Source organism: Lepidochelys kempii, chromosome 7, assembly GCF_965140265.1.
Source record: "Lepidochelys kempii isolate rLepKem1 chromosome 7, rLepKem1.hap2, whole genome shotgun sequence".
NCBI lineage: Eukaryota > Metazoa > Chordata > Testudines > Cheloniidae > Lepidochelys > Lepidochelys kempii.
In genome coordinates, this window is record NC_133262.1 from 59,234,845 (window position 1) to 59,257,479 (window position 22,635).

At 45.1% G+C, this 22,635-nt stretch overlaps 1 protein-coding gene across 15 annotated transcripts in view; it reads left to right on the forward strand.

Moving 5' to 3' along the window:
- WDFY4 (WDFY family member 4) overlaps window positions 1-22,635 on the forward strand; it is a 247,143-nt gene that overhangs the window by 13,574 nt on the left and 210,934 nt on the right. For 13 of the 15 annotated variants that reach the window (XM_073353062.1, XM_073353061.1, XM_073353064.1 and 10 more), the window contains 2 exons: window positions 6,538-6,806; window positions 22,132-22,246. In XM_073353062.1, the coding sequence (XP_073209163.1) occupies window positions 6,555-6,806; window positions 22,132-22,246 (367 nt within the window). In that variant the 5' untranslated portion in view covers window positions 6,538-6,554. Of the gene's footprint in view, window positions 1-2,690; window positions 2,790-6,537; window positions 6,807-22,131; window positions 22,247-22,635 lie in introns of those variants that run through there. The other 2 variants (XM_073353063.1, XM_073353066.1) reach the window with 2 other exon arrangements.

Sequence of the window (22,635 nt, forward strand, 5' to 3'; positions counted from 1 at the left end):
ACCTGAGAAAGAATTAATGATTTGCCAAAATGCCGTATAGAAAGACCTGCTTTGAAATACAGGCAGCAAACCACCCGCACAACTGAAATGTGGTCTAATAAGAAGAACATGTTGGGCCAAATTCAATCTTGATGTAAATCTATTAGCTTTAACGGAGTCACGCCTGCTCATGCTGTGTCTGAACTGGATATGTTGTAACATTAATCATATTGCTGCAGAAACCAAGGACCGTATCCTATGAAAAGACACCTGTCCTTCAGACAATGTACAACCCTCTCTACATTTGTCAGTATGTTTAATAGTCCATCTTCTCTTATTTTTTGTTTAGTGAATACTTAAGGGCCCCAACAAAGAGAGGGCCCTACTGTGCTAGGTGCTGTACAAACACAGAAGAGAGAGGGCATGCCTCAAAGAGTTTACAATCTAAAGAGACAAGACAAAACGTGGAAGGGGAGTTGCACTTAGCAACGTTAACTAAGTTCTTACTTTTTGTATAGCATATAGTCTGGGTTCACACTGTAAATCTATATGTTTTTAGATTTTCCTTGTGAAATATTATTCCCAGTTCAAACACTAGATGCATGGTTGAAAGTTGTAAATAACGGATCAGATCAGAGGGAATTCTGGGAGGAGGAGCAAAGATGATTAGGAGACAGAAGAGATTGACTAAATGGAATGATAAAGGAAAGTAAATATGTAGCATCTGACCAACTGACTATTATGAGGGAATAGGATGCTATCTACAAGCATGGAAGGGCGCAAACAGCCAGGAGGGAGAGAAGTCGTGGTGGATTCTTCATCAGTGACAATTTTTAAATCAAGATTGCATGTTTTTCTACAAGATCTGTTCTAGGAATTATTTGGGCTGTGTTATACAAGACTAGATGATCACAACAGTCCCTTCTGGCTTTGGAATCTGTTAATTTATGTATTAATTGAGGGAGTTAAGAGTGAATAGACCTACAGTGTTTGGGATGAAATTAAGTAAAGGAAAATGTATACTGAATATCAGGAGACACTTTCAATAAATGAGATCTGCTAGGCAGTAGAATAATCTCTGGATGGAGCTGGTTGAAGCCTCATCATTTGGGGCATTTAAAACTAGTCTCTGAGTATTCACTGGAGAACAGTGGTCCTTGCCTGGCTGGAGAGGAATGGAGTAGGGGACCCAAGAATGCTTCCAGCTTTGATTCAGTGACCTAGCTGTTTTTGGTGCTCTCCAGAACATTGGAGTTTATTGTACAGTTGGAGCAGAGAACTGCTTATGGAGAGCAACCCTGGCTGCAGAGTTTGGAGCCAAACTTCCCAGATGTTTTGATCCAGCATCTTGCTTTGGGACTTGTCTCTAACTGACTATTTTCTCATTTCACAAGATCGTTTGGTTGAATCTCTCGAGCTCTGAGCAGTCTAGTAGTTGGTAGACAGAATAGAACAGTGGACCAAAATGTGGTCTGGTTGGGGGATTGGTGCTGTGTAGGAACAACTTATTCTCCATAAAGTGAACCACAAAAGAAGAGCTACACTATTTCAACTAGTGAGGCTCTTTGATTGTTTCTCACTGCCAGACCCCATTTTCCATTTGCCCCTTTTCAGTCAGAGAAGGCCCAGCCACTTGCACTGTGATTTCTTACAGATGTCATTTAGAACAAAAGATAAAATTGTACTAGTAAGTATCACTTCCCCTTTTTTTACTTGCTGCTACTTTCTGAGTGACAGCAGTGGGCCTTTTGTATATTTTTACTTTCATGTCCCTTTTTAAAAACACTATTGTATTTTAGAGACTTTTGTTCCATGTCTTCTTGCTATGTAAAAATGTTTCATAACTTGTCAAAACTAAAAAGAAAACAGTGCTTAATAGCTAGATCCTAAGCGATCAGTGCCTTACTCATGTGAATAGGCCTCATTTAAGCTTGGCTAATACAAAAAAAAATTAGTTTTAGTTTTTAAAAAAAGAGTTCATAAATTTGTCAATTATCAAATAATTTTATATATTTCTGGATCTGCCACTGGCCTGCTGGGGGACCTTAGGTATGTCACTTGACCTCTCTGTGCCTCAGTTTCTCCATCTAGAAAATGGGGATAATGATCCCTGACCTCCATTGTAAAGTGCTTTGATGTCTAGTGATGAAAAGTGCCATATAAGAGATAGATAGTCTTATTATTGTCATTGGATCATCTCTGGTCTTTACTGATGCAAGTAATCCTGCTGAGTTCCATCGGACTATACTGTGTTACTAACCTGAATAAGCATTTGCTGGATCCAGCCATAGAGGCGGAAAAATACCTAAATCCGGTGTTCTCCCTGGTGGTGATAACTGGCTTTACTTTTGCAGTGCCACCACCAAGGTGGTGAGACTACTGTTATGAAGAAGGGATGCCCTTCAGACTTGTTGCGAAGGGCAAGGGCTGCCTCTTTGACAACGACTGGCTCTGAACACACTTTTCATTAGCCCCCTTAGGAAAGTCCAGACTCTTCTGAGGCAATACACAGCTCAGAAGTGGGCTGAGGCCAAGCAATGTCGTTTTACCAGAGCCAAAAATGAAGCATGACAAATGCTTGGCCCGCTCATGGGGCACATGGTCTTCCTGTCTATCTTCTGCAGTGCTGTCGTTGCACACATTCTGCCCATGGCATGGTGTTGTCTTCATTAATTACTTATTTTTTTTAAAAACTGGGTGCTGGTGACAAGTGGCAGATCAACAGCCTTTGGAGACGGACGTCTCCTGATTATCCACGGTGATGGAGCAAGCTTCCCCTTTGGTGCCCTACCTACAGCCCTGACTTGAAGGTACAGAACTAACCTCATAGTTCTGTCTCCATGTCCACTTCCCCCTTACCTTCCTGCTGTGACTGCTAGCAAAGAGTAGTGCTATGACCACCGATTTGTTCCACATGGGCCACTGAACAGCCATGAAATGGCAAAAATATCCCCATCACTGGAGCCCTGGGCTACTGCATGAGAACCAGGGACTGAAACTGACCAGGCTGGTTTCAGTGCCCAAGCTGGGCAAAGTGCCAGTAGTAAACAAGCAGCATACGTGCTGGAGAGCAAATGAGCATGAAGCTTTAACAGTTTAATCTGGTTGTGGTGAGGGAATTTAAGGTATGTTTAGTAGAGATGGCTGGGGATTTTCCCTCAAAATATTTTTTCAACAGAAAGTACAGTTTCAGGAGAACAAATTGAAATTTTCCAGCAGAAATGTTTTCTGTTGGGAAAATCAAAATAAACTATTTCATATCATCCCCAACATATTGATGTTGACTATTTCATTTTGAGTCAATTCACCATTAATCTTCTATGTGCCTCATGTCCCATATTCTCCTTTAGAGTTTGGGCTCCGTGGTTGTACTACATCTCCCAGGGTGCACGGTGGGTCTTCTCTCTGGTTGAACTGATGTGGTGCATCACGGGAGATGTTTGGCTGGGAAGCATAGCCCATAAAGAAGAATGGGGGCATGAGCCACTCGAACTACAACTCCCATAAGGCACCAGGGCACCTCAGGGGAAACAGATTAATATCCAGCCAACCTGAAAGTAAGTGTTTCAGTTTGGTTCACAAACTGAAATAAAATATGTTGATTCAGAAATGTCAAAATGTTTCCTGTATTTGGAACTATTGAAGTGAAATCTTCTGATGTTTCTGAACCACAAATTTTCAGAACTTTGTTACATTACACTTTTTGATATTTTGACTTTTTGTCCCAAATTGGGATAAAAACAAATGCTGAAATATTGTAATTTCTCATGGAATTTTTTCCAGTTTTCAGTTAGTTCTATTTTTTATCTTGAAAGTGATTACAGCATTGCCAATTTTCATGATTTTATTGCGAATCTCATGATATTTGGTGTTTTTAGTTAAAGCCCCAGCTCTGAGAGCCATGTGAATATATGAAAATCTCAACTTTCATTAAAAAAATAAATAAATAAAAAATCTAGCCCTCATTGTTGGTGAGAAAAGCTTGGAAATGTGACGAGGGCTCAGAAAGCAGCAGGTAGAAAATAGAAAGAATGTCAAATATAGTATTTTCTTAAAATCTAATTATTTTTAAGCCAAGCTCATGATTTTGCAGGGCTATGAATTTTGACTGCTTGGGTTGGCTATACTGCCTTTAACATTTTTATTAACTATCTGGAATCAAGAGTAAGCAGCCCATGTAGAAAAACTTGTATTTCATATGCATAGGAAGTATGCCATTGTTTTTTTTTATATATTACTTGTGTGGAGTGTACTGTTGTACTAAAGGTTCCGCTCTCATGTTAGTTCATGTATTAATAAATTGGGCAAGTGAAGTGAGCTCTTACATTCAACTCCATGGCATTTCTCTGTCTGTCTCATGGTAGTTTTTTGAAAAATGCATCTGATCAATTCCAAAATTCCAGGGAATGATCTAGGTGTCAGTGGGCAGAATCTTATTGATGTGGGTGAGAATTGGAAAAACCTGATTTCCTCTAATCTAAGTATTGTGACTCTGGATACAGGAGTGAGGCATGACCTCACAGAGGCCCATGGCAGGGAGCAGACCCTCTGGATATAGGGACAAGGCAGTGACTTCAGGGAGAGAATAAGTTTAGGGCACCATAGAGCTTCCCCTGCCTGCAGCATCAGAAGGGCGCCCTGTGGGCTTAAATTGAGGCTACTGGCAGACTCACTCCCCTACTTTGGCCAGTTCCCCCATCAGTGGGTCCCTCTCCCCGACTCTGGCCTGCATGGGCATCAGCTGGCTCTAGTGGTAGCAAGGTTCTGACTGTTGCCTGTGTGGGCGGAGCTGTACATTCGAAGTGTGCCACCCTCTAGTAATAATCCCTCACTTGTAATCCATAGACATCCGAGTGTTTTACAAAGCAGGTCAGCGTCTTTATCCCCATATTACAAACGTGGAAACTGCGGCACAGAGTGAGGATGTGACTTGCCCAAGGTTATCCAGCAGGCCAGCGGCAGAGCCAGGGCTAGAACCCAGGTCTCTTGAGTCCTAACCTAGTGCTCTATCAATTGTCTCTGTCCAACAGGTAAAGCCTATGCGAGTTCCATAGCATTCGCATGTTGCGCTTGTGAGGGTTGCTCTCAGCAATGAGTAGAGAGCTTATATGTAACAAACGATTGCAAGGAGAGATGGTAGAAAGCGGTAACCAGACCCTGCTGTCTTCAACAGTCTGCAGGTCCCTGATTTCCCCCGATGCCACCTTTCAAGGCAGAGGCAGGATAGCCCGGTATCATGCATTCCCCAGCCCAGCCTGAATTGCGTGTGGTTGGCTGAGCTGCAGTTGCACCTGGTGGCCACTAGAGGCAGCCGTGCTGCATGGTGTTAAGTGGCTGCCAGTGTGGAACCTGCCCGGAGGAGGAAGTGGTGATGATGGCAAATGGAATAGACAAGGAGTGAGGTGGACGGGGGGAGGGGGAAGGGGCAGATGGAACTGGGCTGAATGAGGAGGAAGAGGCTGGAGGGGAACTGAGGCAGGGAAGCACAGAAAAAGGGGGGCAGGCTGTGACTGAGTGGGGGGAAGAGGGGCACAGAATAGGGGAGCTGCTCCAGTCACCAGTGATCAATCCCCCCCCTTCGTTAGGGTTATATGCAAAGCTATGCCAATCATCTCATTACACATGGCAGCTCCGAGGAGGACAACCCCATCCAGCAACACACTGAAGCAGGCACTTGACTTTAAGTACGTGAGCAGTCCCACTGACATGCTTACGTGCTTTGCCGGCCAGAGCACTCCACATCCTGCAGGATCGAGCCCAAATGGCCAGGAAGGATGTGGGAAGCAGTAAGACTTAGGGGTGACAGTGGACAGAAAGTTACATCTGAGCTCACAAGGGGATATGGCAGCAAAAAAGAGGCACTGAGTGAAACCCTGGCCCCAACTGAAGTCTATTGGAATTTTGCCGTTGACTTCAGTGGGGCCAGGACTTCATCCCATGTGATTTGGTGATTTGTGACCAGGTGAGATCGTGTCTTGGAGCAGGGAGGCCTCTCTACATGAGTCCTGTGCGACTGCATATAAATACTGCATCCCATTTGGAGCATACTGACACCCAACAGATGTGCACAAAGTGAAAGGGATTAAGAGAAGACCAAGAAAAATAACTATGGAGCTTGGGGGCTGATTAGCCTTTCTGACTGGGAAAGACTTAACTAACTAACGACAGGGATCTGTTACTCAGCAGCTTCTGAGTGTTGAGACTGTTTCTGGGTATCGCACCTTCAATGGGCTGCAACTGCCATTTGGTGAGACAGCAAGTGCAGCATGTTACAAGTGAGACCCACACCGTGTGCTCTCTCCTGTAGAGTTTATTCTGGTGGCTGCCCTTAGTCTGAAAAGAAAGCCACTGAGATTCAGTCTGGCTGTTTCCCCTGTGCAAAGAGCAATAAATCAGCTCTTCATGGAAAATCCTTCAAGAAAATAATTAAGGTTGACAATTTTGGTTGGACATATTCCTGGAGGTTTCATTGCATAACATAATCTTTAATTCCTGGAGACTTCAGGACAATCCTGGAGGGTTGGCAATCATAAAAATAACCCTTGTTTTTAAACTCAGGTCTGTTTGGCCACGGCATGGACCCAGTAGAAGAGCTCCCAAAGCAGCAGGGGGATTTTCTGGACGAGACAGGGCAGGAGCCGGGACCTGACAGTGATGTGGAAGCCCTGGCACTGCCTGAGGCCAGTGGGGAGAGGCAGCACCAGTGCCCTGCTCTCCTGTGGGAGACCCTAGCCAAGGAGTTTCTGGAGTACGAGCAGGCGTCTCCCTACCTCATCCCAGAAGAGCAGCAGAGGAGGCTGCTGGGCTTCCTTCCCCTCTTCGTAAAGGTTTGCTCTTCTGCTGTCTTAGTGGCCTGGCTAGAGGCTTTACCCCTAATTCTCTCTTGCCCCGCACCTAGCGTGGTCGTCATTTACACTGTGGGTGGGGGTATGCCTTGTATGCTACAAGGTCTGTTCTGTAGCTCCTTTGTGGGGTGCTTTTGTCCTTCAGCCACCCTTCTAACAGCCCCTGCGGTGTGTGTGATTACATTGGGGAGCTGTAGTTTGGGGGACTGGGCAGATGGAAGCAAAGGATCTGCCAGTGGATGAGCATGTTTCAAAGCGGGAATGGAATTGGTGTGGCATGGGAAGGGTTACACCAGCGGTGCCCCTTGTTAAGAAGGGATGCGGATCAGGTCTGGGTACAGGTTAGGCTGGGATGGGCAAACTGTTTGGTTTATGCAACCTGATGGACAGAGAGCACAGAGTAAATGATGTCCGGATCAATTCTTGGAATAATAATACCTAGCTCTTACACAGCCCTGTTCATTGGTAGATCTCAAGGTGCTTTACAAAGGAAGCAAAGAGCACACTTGTGCACGAAAGCCAGTTAACTGTAACAATCATGCTGTTGATAGTCCATGTGTCTGTTGCAATATGTACTTTGTGCTCTAAGCCATTTTACAGAGGGGAAAATGAGGTACAGAGAGGTGATGTGACTTGCCCAGGGTCACCCAGGAGGCCATTGGCAGAAGTAGGAATAGATCCTTGATTTCCTGAGTCCCAATCAAGTGCTCTAACCACTAGACCATATTGCCACTTCCTACAGATGCTTCCCCCAGAGCTCCCATTTGCAAGAGGCTTTCAGGACAAAACCTAGTGATTGCTGCTTCCAGAGGGGCTACACCCACCATCTCCCGCATCCCCTGCTGTTGATTGAAACCTGGAGTGCTGCTTTTGTTTGACAGGGGCAAATATGTATCCACAGTGGTGAAAGGAGCTCTGCTCTTACAGCAGTAGACACGGCAATAGAACCTAGTGGGATGGATAGAAAATTGTTCCTAGTTTCAAATACGTTATGGCTGCATAAATGATGCTGTGGCTTCAAACTCAATCTAGCTGCAAATCTCAGCATGTAACAGTCACACTCTGCTATTGAAGATCCAAGTAGTGATGGGTCAGAACATTTAGATCCAGATTTCAGGCACCACCTCCCACAATGACATTTTCCTGCAAAAGAGTCTTGGTTTTGATGGCAGTCCATTTTGGGGGCAAGTTTTTGCTATTCATGCTGTGTGAGTGATTAGTCACCAAAGTCACTGTTTATGCTCCCCAACTAGTCAGGGCAGTGTTTCGCAATAGGAGTGTGGGGAGGCAGGAACCAGAGGTCTGGACTGTTCATAGCTTTTACATAGCTGCACAGATTGCTGTATGCAAATTGCGCCCCCGGGGGCCAAATGGCCCCAAAGGAGTTGGGAAAAGGCAAGGAGTGGGAGCATAGTGCACCATGTGTGCTGGGAGACACAAATTCAATTACACCTGGCAAGGGACATAAAAGGCAATAAAAAGAGGATCTTTAAATACATTGGGAACAAGAGAAAAGGAAGGAGAGCTTATAACTTATGACATCAAGAAAGCTGTGGTGTTTAGTGCCTCATTTGTTTCATTCCCCACTAAAAAGTTGAATGGTGACCGATTACTTCTGAGTAACTGATCTTCAATAACTCCGGGAGGATGGGTGAGGTCACAGAGGACCAGAGAAGGGCAAACATAGTGCCTGTCTTTTAAAAAGAGGACATGGGGATTATAGACCAGTCAGCCTACCATTGATACCTGGAAAGATACTGGGACAAATTATTAAACAATCTGGGGGATAAGGTTATAAGGAATAGCCAGCATGGATTTTCCAAGAAAAAATTGTGTTAAACCAACCTAACTTCCTATTTGATGCAGTTCCTGGCCCAGTGGAAGGGGGGAAAGCAGTAGATGTGATATATCTTCATTTTTTATTAAGGCTTTTGACACAATCCCACGTGACATTCTCAAGGAAATGTGGTCTAGATGAAATTGCTGTAAGGTGGGTGCACAGATGATTAAGAGACCGTATTCAAACAGCTTTCAGAGTACCAGCCATGTTAGTCTGTATTCGCAAAAAGAAAAGGAGTACTTGTGGTACCTTAGAGACTAACAAATTTATTTGAACATAAGCTTTCATGAGCTAAAGCTCACTTCATCGGATACATTCAGTGGAAAATACAGTGGGGAGATTTATATACATAAAGAACATGAAACAATAGGTGTTACCATACACACTGTAAGGAGAGTGATCACTTAAGATGAGCTATTACTAGCAGGAGAAAGGGGGAGGTGGGAGAGAGGGGGGAGAAAACCCCTCCCACCATCAACCTCAGCCTGGACCAGTCCACACAAGAGATCCACTTCCTGGACACTATGGTGCTAATAAGCGATGGTCACATAAACACCACCCTATACGAGAAACCTACTGACCGCTATTCCTAGCTACATGCCTCCAGCTTTCACCCAGACCACACCACACAATCCATTGTCTACAGCCAAGCTCTACGATACAACCGCATTTGCTCCAACCCCTCAGACAGAGACAAACACCTACAAGATCTCTATCAAGCATTCTTACAACTACAATACCCACCTGCTGAAGTGAAGAAACAGATTGACAGAGCCAGAAGAGTACCCAGAAGTCACCTACTACAGGACAGGCCCAACAAAGAAAATAACAGAACGCCACTAGCCTTCACCTTCAGCAAACCTCTCCAACGCATCCTCAAGGATCTACAACCTATCCTGAAGGACAACCCATCACTCTCACAGATCTTGGGAGACAGGCCAGTCCTTGCTTACAGACAGCCCTCCAACCTGAAGCAAATACTCACCAGCAACCACACACCACACAACAGAACCACTAACCCAGGAACCTATCCTTGCAACAAAGCCCGTTGCCAACTGTGTCCACATATCTATTCAGGGGACACCATCATAGGGCCTAATAACATCAGCCACACTATCAGAGGCTCGTTCACCTGCACATCTACCAATGCCATCATGTGCCAGCAATGCCCCTCTGCCATGTACATTGGTCAAACTGGACAATGTCTATGTAAAAGAATAAATGGACACAAATCAGACAGCAGGAATTATAACATTCAAAAACCAATCAGAGAACACTTCAATCTCTCTGGTCACTCGATTATAGACCTAAAAGTTGCAATTCTTCAACAAAAAACCTTCAAAAACAGACTCCAAGGAGAGACTGCTGAATTGGAATTAATTTGCAAACTGGATACAATTAACTTAGGCTTGAATAGAGACTGGGAGTGGATGGGTCATTACACAAAGTAAAATTATCTCCCCATGTTTATTTCCCCCCCCCCCACTGTTCCTCAGACATTCTTGTCAACTGCTAGAAATGGCTCATCTTGATTATCAGTACAAAAGTTTTTCTCTCTTCCCCCCCCCCCCCCCCCGCTCTCCTGCTGGTAATAGCTCATCTTAAGTGATCACTCTCGTTACAGTGTGTATAGTAACACCCATTGTTTCGTGTTCTCTATGTATATAAATCTCCCCACTGTATTTTCCACTGAATGCATCTGATGAAGTGAGCTTTAGCTCACAAAAGCTTATGCTCAAATAAATTGTTAGTCTCTAAGGTGCCACAAGTACTCCTTTTCTTTTTGTGTATTCAAACAGCAGTTATCAATGGTTTATTGTCAAACTGGGAGGGTGTATGGGGTCCCTCAGGGGTTGGTCCTGGGTCCAGTACTATTAAATAGTTTTGTTAATCCATTTGGATAATGGAGTGGGGAGTATGTTTATAAAATTCGCAGATGACGCCAAGTTGGGAGGGGTTGCAAGCACTTTGGAGGACAGGATTCGAATTCAAAACCACCTTGACAAATTAGAGAATTGGTCTGAAATCAATGAGCTGAAATTCAATAAAGACAAGTGCAAAGTACTTCACATAGGAAGGAAAAATCAAATGCACAACTACACAATGGGGAATAACTGGTTAGGTGGATCTGGGGGGTCTAGTGCATCAAAAATGAAATGTGAGTCAACAATGTGATGCAGCTACAAAAAAGGCTAATATCACTCTGGGATGTACTAACACAGGGGTTCTCAAACTGGGGGTTGGGACCCCGGGGGGTCACGATGTTATTACGGGGGGGGGTCGCGAGCTGTCAGCCTAAACCCCTCTTTGCCTCCAGCATTTACAATGGTGTTAAATATATTAAAAAGTGGTTTTTATTTATAAGGGGGGTCGCACTCAGAGGCTTGCTATGTGAAAAGGGTCACCAGTACAAAAGTTTGAGAACCACTGTATTAACAGGAGTGCTGTATGTAAGACATGGGAGGTAATTGTCCTGTTTTACTCAGCATTGGTGGGGTCCCCACTAGAGTGCTGTGTCCAGTTCTGGGTGCCACATTTTAGGAAAGATGTGGACAAATTGGAGAGTCCAGAGGAGAGCCACACAAATGATAAAAGGTTTAGAAAACCGAACATGTAGAGAGAGGTTAAAAAAATTGGCCGTATTTAGTCCCAAGAAAAGAAGACTGAGGGGGGTCCTGATAAGTTTTCAAACATGTTAAGGGCTGTTATAAAGAGGATGGTGATCAGTGGTTCTCCTTGTCCACTGAAGGGTAGGACAACAAGTAATGGGCTTCATCTGCAGCAAGGGAGTTTTAGGTTAGATATTAGGAGAAACTTTCTAACTGTAAGGGTAGTTGAGCTCTGGAACAGGCTACCAAGGAAATTGTGGAATCCCCTTCATTGGAGGCTGTTAAGAACAGGCTGGACAAACACCTGTCAGGGATGGTCCAGGTTTATTTGGCCCTGCCTCTGCGAAGGGGCCTGGCCTTGATGACTTTTTGGGTCCCTTTCAGCCCTGCATTGCTCGATTTCGTGCTCCGGGAAGGACTGTGAAATCCACACCTAAGCTCCCCCACCTCCAGTTCTGCCCATTCCCTAACTCAGGCCTGTGCCTGTCAGGTACAACATGGCCCATGACAGCTAATCAGTAACATCCTTTCTAGTCCATGTTTTCAGAGAAATAGTTGCTTGTGGTTAAAATCCATGACTCTTTCAGGTTTGGCTGATATTTCACCAGTCAAACGGCAGCCGTCTGAACTCTCAGAAGCCATGAATGATCTGACCCAATGAATGAATGAGCAAACACTTTGTGTTCATCCATCGCTCCTTTTTTGTACTGCTTAACCAGCCAACGGCCTGTCCGGTCCCATTGCGACTTGAAGATTTGCTGCTGGTGAGCCTGAGTGTTTTAAACCTGCAGCTTCCCCCACTGCGCCTGTGTGTTTCTGTAGCACAAAGGTCTGGTTAATGTTCTATCAGGTGAAAAGTGAAAGCCTCCCTCAGCTGCCACTTTCTCCTTCCCCTGGGGCTTTGTTCACATACAAGTGTGACTGTCCCCAAGTTCAGGAACCTGCCTCCTCCTGCCTGCAAGCATTGAACAGACTCTGTATGTGTTGGGGGAAACCCTTGCCCCTCTGAGTCAATGGCAAAATTCTGACTGACTTCCAGGGGGCCAGAATTTCAGCCTTGACCTTTAAAAGACACTCTACTTTGACTCAGGCACTTATCGGCTTGGCCGGTTTCTGTCAACAGGGCCCATGTGCTTTTTAAACACTGTTGCACTGTGCCATGCTGCGCTCCCCTCCCCATGCATTGCCTGGAACAGTGCAACAGTGACACACAACCCTTGCAGAGGGCACAACCTTACTCTGAGTTTCTGTTCTCCCTTTGCTAGCTGCGCTTCTCTCTGGGTTCCCCCTTTGCGCTCCAATTGAATTAGGGGACGCCCACTCCTTAGGTAGGCTTGGCCAGCCACAGCCCCCAGTCAGTATCTGGCCTGGGCTGGCACACACCCAGGAATCAAGGCTTGTTAAGGGAAGGAGAAACCATCTATGTTGGGAGGGAAAGAAATCAGAAGTGAAGCTGCTTTGGCTTTGCGGCTCTGGCCCCTAAGCTAGCTAGATTAACGCTCGCGTGGGTATGTCTACACTGGCTGCAATTGCACCTCATGACTGCAGTGTAGACATACCCCTAAAGGCAGGTTGTTGAGGCAGCAGAGTGGAGAGGACAGGGAGAGGCAGCTGCTCTTCTCTAGAAGGCAAGGGCCCAATCCCACCCAGGCACCCACATCACCCTGTCCCCTGCGAGGACGAGGAGGCTCTGTCGTTTCACGAGACTCCTCGTGGTAGTAAATTTAGAGGATTGGGCCCTAAAAGCTGGTTGTGCAACCCCTACTCTTAGGGACTGGGGACTGGTTTGGCCCTGGCATGGGTTAGGGCATCCCTGACCTCTGAAGTGGCCCCTGTGGGCTACTGTAAGGGTGTAGAAATCACTGGGGTTCATGTCCTGCCATTCTGCCTCCTGGCTTGATCCACCTCCCACTCCCCCCCCAGCCCCGTCCCCATCCCAGAATGCTGGCAACACAGAGCTCGTGGAGCTGGCTCTAGGAGTGGACCAAGGATATTCCCTAAGGGAGGTTGTGGGGTACTTGCTTATCCTCCGGTCCTAGTACGCCAGCCTAGCTGGCAATAAGGGGCCACATGGGGCAGTTGCGATCTGGCCCCTGGTCAGCAAGTGTAATTCCTCATGGGTTCTGTGGGGAGGGGAGTCCTGATTCTACCACCAGAGACCTGTGGAAGTGAAATTGTTCGTAAAAGCTCCCTCACGGGTCCCTTTAGGCCATCCCAGGACGGTTTAGGCAGTGTCTCAGCAGTAGTGAAAATTTTTTTTCCGCAACACTTCAATGCAAAGTTGGATTTGTCTCAAGGAAATTTTAAAATCCAGAATTTTAAACCTTGAGGGTTTCATCCAAGATGGACTCACTTCCAAGTGTAAAAACAGTTACTCCAAACTGATGCTATTTTGGAGCAAAACATTGCAAGTTTCTTGTGACTGATAGGGAGGAAAAACACAAAGTTGCAATGAAACACAAAAGCTTCAGACACCAAGCAATCAGAGCTATGTAGGCCTGGAAGGGACCCCAAAAAGTATCAAGTTGCCAGTATTTCACACAGCCTTATTCAGGAGTTCACACCCCAGTCAATCAACAAGAAATAAACTGGAGTTAGCCAGAAGTGACTGTATATAGTAGCTTCAGAAAATCTTTGCTATTCAGTATTACTTCTATGGAAGGGATTTTTTTTGGAGTGAAACTTTCAAAGGATTGAGGATGTTAGACATCCAGCTTGCTGTTGCAGAAGTTCTTTTGAGTGTCCACCCAAAGCTAGAAATTTAAGGATTTAGAGCTATGCAGAAAAGCAGGAAGTCATGTTTTTTTTTTTATCTACCACTATTGTCAAGGTTCCTCCCCGACTCTGGACTCTAGGGTACAGATGTGGGGACCTGCATGAAAAACCTCCTAAGCTTATCTTTACCAGCTTAGGTCAAAACTTCCCCAAGGTACAAAATATTCCACCCGTTGTCCTTGGACTGGCCGCTACCACCACCAAACTAATACTGGTTACTGGGGAAGAGCTGTTTGGACGCGTCCTTCCCCCCAAAATACTTCCCAAAACCTTGCACCCCACTTCCTGGACAAGGTTTGGTAAAAAGCCTCGCCAATTTGCCTAGGTGACTACAGACCCAGACCCTTGGATCTTAAGAACAATGAACAATCCTCCCAACACTTGCACCCCCCTTTCCTGGGAAATGTTGGATAAAAAGCCTCACCAATTTGCATAGGTGACCACAGACCCAAACCCTTGGATCTGAGAACAATGAATAAGCATTCAGTTTTCTTACAAGAAGACTTTTAATAAAAATAGAAGTAAATAGAAATAAAGAAATCCCCCCTGTAAAATCAGGATGGTAGATATCTTACAGGGTAATTAGATTAAAAAAACATAGAGAACCCCTCTAGGCAAAACCTTAAGTTACAAAAAAGATACACAGACAGAAATAGTTATTCTATTCAGCACAATTCTTTTCTCAGCCATTTAAAGAAATCATAATCTAACACATACCTAGCTAGATTACTTACTAAAAGTTCTAAGACTCCATTCCTGGTCTATCCCCGGTAAAGACCAGCATATAGACAGACACAGACCCTTTGTTTCTCTCCCTCCTCCCAGCTTTTGAAAGTATCTTGTCTCCTCATTGGTCATTTTGGTCAGGTGCCAGCGAGGTTATCTTTAGCTTCTTAACCCTTTACAGGTGAGAGGAGCTTTCCCCTGGCCAGGAGGGATTTCAAAGGGGTTTACCCTTCCCTTTATATTTATGACAACTATGAAGAAAAAAATGATCTTTAGCACACCTAGGAGGAAGGGTTTCTCTTCCCCATGATGCACGCGCAGAAGTGCAGAGACAGTCACATTTATAAACAAGGTCTCCTTGGACATATTCACACCCCTTGTGCGTTTGCTTTCCACACACATCCTAGTATGACTGCTGGTGGAAAGTGGATTCCCAGAACTCACTACTGCCCACTGATAGTGAACTTTAAATTCCTAAGAACCTTGAATGGCTACGCTGCAATCCAGAAAGGGAGCCGTGAACTCCTTGGGCCATAGGTTCATTATAGTGTTTTCAGTGAAGAGTTTTCCCAGTTCCCTGGGATGAATCAGCAGAACTTTGCACAATGTGAGCATTCTGGGCCAGATGACCTAGAACTCTGCAGATTTGCATCACAGAGAATTGAGCCCTTTAACTCTAAAGAGAATCAGGATTTTTACCACGTGGTCTTTTTCTCCTTTCTTGTGAAATCCTCCCTCCCTCCCTGGCCTGTACTTGGGGACGAAAATCCTAGCTCAGTTTGTGTATGTCGTAAGATTTTCAGCCACGGGAGGTTGCCTGGGGGCTTGTAAGCCCCAGTTCCTCTTTCTAATTAAGATGACTGCCCTTTGCAGTACCTTCCTCCCCCTCTTTGCTTTTCCCTTCCTTTGTGCATCACTCCATGGCCATTACACGTTTGGAACCTTTGCACTTAAGCAGAGTTTTGGTTCTGTTTCCCGCGGCTGTAGGCAGGAGGAGGGGACGGTTGCTTCACAGGCGGAGCACAAGGGCTCCATGAGTCATCCGGGCCCACGGTCTGACGGGGTTAGTGGAAACATTGTGCATGTGACTCACACCCAGGGCAGGGCAGCGTGACCCCCACAGCTTCTCCTGTGGCTCTTCATGCTATTGAGAGCATTGGAGTTATTGATTTATTATACGGTTGGCCTTTGATCCAGCCAAGATCTCCTATCCTGCCATCCAGCACTGGGCAGGAGCTGATGCTCCAGAGGAACATTAAGTCCTCCCCAATGGAAGTGTGACAAGGTCTATGATCTTGCATAGGAAACCAAGGCTCCTCTGTTGAACTACCTTGTTAGTAGAGTTAGAACCCTGTGTAAAACCGCTGAGTGCATTTTGTTGATTCACTGAGGCAGGTGCAGCTTGTTTGCGCTAGCAAGATCCGAGAGCTGGGCATGGCCGATGCCACAGAGGCAGGGAGGTGTCCTAGGAAAGAAACCTGAGGAATATTCTGGGTTGGCGAGAGAGCTCAGGCTGAGGTTTGTTATATGAGTTACCAGTAAAGGAGGGGAGTCGGTTTGACCTTCAAGTCTGGGAGCAAGTTGGGCATGACACCTGGTTCTGGGGAGACAGAATATCCAGAGTTGGGAGAGTGGCCCATGTTTAGCCATTGAATCCAACTCCTCTCTTGGAGTATACAATGGGAGCATGGTGGCCTTTCAGCAAGGTTTTTGCACTAGTACTGTGTTATGATGAAGCTGTGGGTGTACCATTGCTGGATCCAAATGGAACTGCACAGCTTTGTGTCCTGGGCCCTATTCTGCTAGTGGCTAGTGAGTCTTCTCCTAAGTGGTAGGGGCTTGTGCTTTCAGAGCAGGAAGATTGGAGATCTATTCCTGTTTCACCCTGAAGTGGCAACGGTACGCAGCATAGAGACAACCATTACATCTCAGGTTTCAGAGTAGCAGCCGTGTTAGTCTGTATTCGCAAAAAGAAAAGGAGTACTTGTGGCACCTTAGAGACTAACCAATTTATTTGAGCATAAGCTTTCGTGAGCTACAGCTCACTTCATTGGATCTCAGTAAGGGCCCCCATGGATTTCTTGCAGTTCCATTTGCCCAGCTGAATGATCCCCACCACTACAAACCCCTGTGTCACATGCAAGGGCAGTGGTGAAGCAGTATATGACCAAATATCTACAACACAGGTTCTCAGTTACAAGAACATTATTTTAAGTTGGCTTGACACTTATATACACACACACATTTTATATATATATTATTGATTGGGTTAAAAATTGAATTGGTAGGGGCACAATGCAATCACACTCTCTGCTCATTTGTAGCAAGGATGTACAAAGTCAGTACAACTTATAATGTGCTGACCCAGCAGGCCCGGAAATAGAACCCAGGTTTTCTGAGTCCTACTCCAGTGCTCTGTTCACTAAGCCACACTATCTAACAACCAGACCAGGGAATGGGAGATCAAGGCTTCTGGGTTTTGTTGCCAGCTGTGCCACTAACTCACTGTCCAGCCTTGGGCAGGTTATGTATTCTCTGTGGTGTGTCTTTTCCTCGCCCACCCCCGCATCTGTAAATATGAGAGAATACACTGGCTCAGAGGTGCTTGCCATGCTTTGTGGAGTGGTTGCAGACCCTGGGCTGTGAGTGTCTGTTGTCATTAGTTGATTTCTGAAGTGTTGAAATATTTCCTTTAGTCAGATTTAAGTTGTACCAAAGAATCAGTTTGTCAGCTGAGTGAAATAAGGCCCTGTGCTCAACTCAGTGGCATTTCTCTGTCTGTCTGTAATGTGATAACTCTCTTGAAAACCACATCCGATCAGTTCCAAAATTCCAGGGAACATTCTAGAGAGACAAGGTGGGTGAGGTAATATCTTTTATTGGACCAACTGCTGTTGGTGAGAGAGACAAGCTTTTGAGCTACACAGGGGCTCTTCTTCCGGTGTGGGAAAGGTACCCAGAGTGTCACAGATAAGTACGAGATTGAACAGATAGTTTTAGCATAAGTAGTTAGCACATATTCTAAGGCAGTGGTATGCAAACGGGGGGCGCAAGAGGCTCTCTGTGGGAGGGCACAAAGAAACATTGTTAATATCACTTTTCACAGCAGACTTACTAGCGCCATCTTGCCACCCTTACTTCTGCAGTGCTGCTGGTGGCGGCACGGCCTTCAGAACCGGGTGGCTGGAGAGCGGCGACTGCTGGCCGGGGCAATGTTCTTTGCGGAGCAGGATTTAAAACGTATTCCCACACAGGGCACTACAGCAATGCACAGATTTTGGTGCCATAAAAAGTGCCAAGCAAAGACTCTAGGGATAGTCAGTATTCGACTGCACGGTTTATGTACGTATTCCTAAAGGTTAGTTTGATCTTTTTCAAACAAAATGGTTAAGTTGGTTGTGGATGGTAATAGTAAATGTTGCAGTGTTTCTGATTCCTCATCAGATACTAACGTTACTCCAATAAAAGTTAAAAACAAACAAAGAAAAAACCAACAACCCACTGATATGGAGGGTAATGCAGCTGAACGTGTATGTGAACCTTCAACAAGTCTTAGCGCTAGTGAGTCTGCTGTGAAAAGTTATATTAAAGAACCTTACGTTTTAACTTAAGAAAATATCAAATTAAATATATAAAACTGGGATTCTCATGGACTCTTGTCAAGCATGAGCAATGACAGCTATGTGTTTTGCGTTTTGAGGTATTAGCAAATGACAGCATTAAACTGTCAAAGCACAGATGATACATTATGATTGTAATGCTTCTGCCAGGTGGAGCCGGCAGCAACCAGGGCTGGGTTCAATATCTAGGGATTCCTCTTCAACAATAAAATACAGAACAGGCTCGAGCCCCCACCCAGTAACCTGGGAAAATTACACCTCTCCCCGGGCTCCTCTGAGAGGAAATACTTCCCCACTCGCAAGTACAGAGTCTGAATGTAGAAAAGAAACTTTTAATGGGAGAAGGGAAGTCACCAGACCATAATTAGGGGAAATGCCACAAGCAGGATTCATAAACATAAAATTGTGAGCAGGACACCCACTCCAGTGTGTGTGGGGCAGTGTCTTCTGCCTCATGTTCTTGAGTTTTACAACCAAAAGTTCCTTTACTGTGCCCCTCTCTGCTCCCTCACCAGACCGCACTCACAGTGGTTGTCCTTGGTCAGTGAGGACCCAGAGTTCAGAGGTGCAGCTGTATGCGTTCACCTCCCACTTGGGGAAGAAGGCACTGTGCTTGCTCTGCTATCTGAGCACTTGCTATAGATGGCTGCCCTGCCAGCTATGGTTCCTCTTTGCTGGCTGCCCTGCTAGCCACTTTTTCACTCACTGGTCACCTTCTGCCACCTGCGCCTCTGCTGTGACCTCTGCAGGTCAGACCCTTGAAATTCCACCCAGCTCTTAGTGATTTTCAGCTCTGAGGCTGGGCAGAGATGCTGTCCCACTACAAGTGATTGTTAACTCTTTTAAGCACTTAAAATAACAAAAAGACTCCTAATGGAGCCTATATAGATTGATTGTTGAGCAATGGGGAGGAACAGGTTAAACCAGATGTGGGACCCTTAAGGAGAGTCCACATCTCCTGGTTGGGATATCTCTGTCCAGCCCTTGTACTTTCACATGGCTCTGGCATTCGAGCCCTTGGCTTAATGAGGTCCTTTCAGATGAGGGTGACCCCCTCATTTGGGACAGGTTAAGCGCAGTTCTGCTCCCCTTTATTCATACAATAAAGACAACAACATTGATAACAGCATTTCACTACCCCTGCATTCAATATTAAAGTGATTTGTAACCAAGCACCAGCCACTTGATCACTTTGAGCGACATCCGATGGAAATCTATGCAGAGTAGGTGGGTTCATGTAAATACAGTTTGCTCCTGAAGTCTCTCCCTTTCCCAGCTAGCTGTTAGGGGAGAATTCATTTATACCCTGCTTACATCCTCCCGCCTACAATTACGAAACATTCTGAACGTGCAAATAAGATAATTTTTTTCAAAAGCCATGCTCAATTATTGAGCGGTCAAAGAGACATGATGAAAAAACAAGTGAGTGTGCCATTAAAAGCTCCGAAAGCATCCCTGGAAGTAGCATATTTGATTGCTAAGTGGATGAAGCTGCATACCATTGGTGAGGTATTAGTATTACCAGCTGCGGTAAAGATGTGTCAAATTGTGCATGAAGATAAATATGGTGAAACTTTGGAAACTATTCCTTAGTTATGGGATACAGTGAGCTAGTGGATCAATTAACTTTCTGAAGCTATCAAATTGAAACTTTTGACTAGAGTTAAACAAAGTTTGCCAAACAACTTGGTGAGAGCACTGATATTGGGAATTTGGCTCAGTTCATTGCGTGTGTTAGGTATTGCTATGAGGAGGAAATTCTGAAAGATATGCCATTCTGCAAATGAATTGACGGGCAAACTATGGGAAAAGACATCTTCAGTCTTGTGAATGAATTTTTCAGAGCACATGGCCTGTCAAGGTTAATTGCATTGGCATGTGTACTGATGGTGGAGCTGTGATGGTGGGTCCCACAAAGGGCTTTATAGGGAAAGTACTCGGCATTGCTCCCTACATTAAATTCACACATTGCAAGATACACTGTGAGGCTCTGGCTACTAAAAAAACTAGAACTTGAAGCAAACAAGGTTTTGAATGATGCAGTAGTAATTGTTCACCCACAGGTGATGTGGTGGTTTTGTCTCTTCCCTGTGTGAGTTCATTCGAGAACATAGTGATTGTCTGGTTTCACCCACATAGTTGTTGTTGGGGCATTTAGTGCACTGGATGAGATACACCACATGCATGTGTAGGACCCATGGATCTCTTGAAAGGCATGTTATGGTTGATGTTCGTCATTGTAGCACTAGAGCTAAGTCTGCAGGTTTTGCATCTGTTGTTCTGGCAGATTCTGGTGCTGCTTTGAGTTGTTGTGTGGGGAGCTTGCTTCTGATGAGGAGCTTGCTGAGGTTGGGGGGTTGTTTGAAGGCCAGAAGAGGGGGTTCAGGAAAGATTTCTTTCAGAATGGGGTCCCCATTGACTATGGGTTGTAGTTTGTTTGATGATATCCTGCACGGGTTCCAGTGTGAAGTGGTAAGTTCTAGGCATCAGTGGGAAGAACCCTATTGATTTTGGTGAGAATTGGGAAAACTGGAAAAGCCTGACTTCCAGTAAAATTTTCTGACGAGAATGGTGCGTGAGGGAACTGTCCACACTGGGGGTGAGGGCCCAGCAGGGCATATGGCTCAGCTGTATTGAAGTGTGTACCCCTCTAGTTTTACATTATTGTAGCTAAACCCTACCCAGCTAGGAATTTCAATGGCCGCTATGCTGGCCTACTATGACCTCTGAACTTCATAGACATAAGGGACATGGAACTCAAGCTCCCAGTCCAAAAGCACAGTCTATTACCTAATGAGCCAGAGGAGAATGGTTGTCCTGTCCCTTTCCCCACCCTTTGTTTTGTTTCCTTGTAGACTGTAAGTAGAGCTGGTTGAAAAACGGCATTTCCATCCTGCAGGAAATTCTGATATTTCAGCATTTGTTTTCATCCCAAATTGGGACAGGGTTGAAATGTTGAAACTTTCCAAAAAATTTTGATCTGGAAATGTTGAGTTTTGCTGATTCAATCCAAACAAAATGTTGATGTTCTTGACTCAAAACATTTCAGTCTGCCAACCTGAAACATTTTCTTTTGGGTGAACATTATCTCTGAGTCAATCTGCCCTGCTGCTGTGCCTCATGGGAGTTGTAGTCCTGGATCCCTCTGTGGTTTGTTTGTGCCTGAGTTGACACGGTGCCTAGGACTTTGACGGACCAAAACGGTTTTATTTAGATTTTCTCGATGGAAAATTCCACCAAAATCTCTCTCTCTTCTTTTGGAAGACTTAACTGAAATCCCATTTTCCAATAGGAAAATGTTTTGTTCAAAATTTTTCAAACAGTTCTAAATGTAAGCTCCCCAGGGCAGGGAATGTGTCTTATGTGTTTGGAAAATGGCTAGTGCGTTTGGGTGCTACTCAACACAATTACAGATACCATTGGCAGTGAGCAGTATAGGACCTATGAGACATAGTTAAGCAATTCCAGTTCTATCTGGTAGGGAGCAGTGGTGTATGCACACGACCACCGGTTCCTTACATTATTCAAAGTATCTTCTTGGACCTTGTTTCTAACTTCAGACTCCTGCAGTTTGAGTCTGGCAAATGTTGCTTGAGGAATTATCTTGGTAGGATTGGCTAAAAACCTTTGGTTTGGCCAATTTCAGCTCTGCCCACTGGGCTCAAGTGCTTCTCCAGCCACACAGACATCCTGCATCAGCAACACCTAAACAGTTGCTCCCATTTTCTGTATTTCAGGCCTGGGAAGAGTCTGGCGGGATAGTCTCTTTCCCCAACGTTCAGTTTTTAGCAAGTGAGGTTTCCAAACTTCTGACCAAAGAAATCAAGAAGAAGCTAAACGGCAAACCTGCAGGTAATAGCCAGAGGGCACATGGCCTGGGATGTGCTCAATCCTGTGTGTTTTGTGGTCCAAATTTAACCATCATCTGTAATGTATTATGCTATGGATTTAGGAAGGGCTGGGAAACAACAATAGAAAATACTAAGCCGGATCTTCAGCTGGTTTAAACTGGCATTGACTTCAATGGAGCATCGCAGAGTTACACCAGCTGTGGCCCTGGCTCCAGCTGTGCCAAGTTAACTTGCTTTGAACCATCTGCATTCCCTGGTTTTTGATCTACCTGGGGACCATTGTAATAACTCTTCACATTTTATTTCTTAAATGTTTGTTCTTTCTTAAAAATAAAAACAAAAGATCATGAGCCTTGCATTGCTTTCCCGGTGACCATTGTACATTCCTTG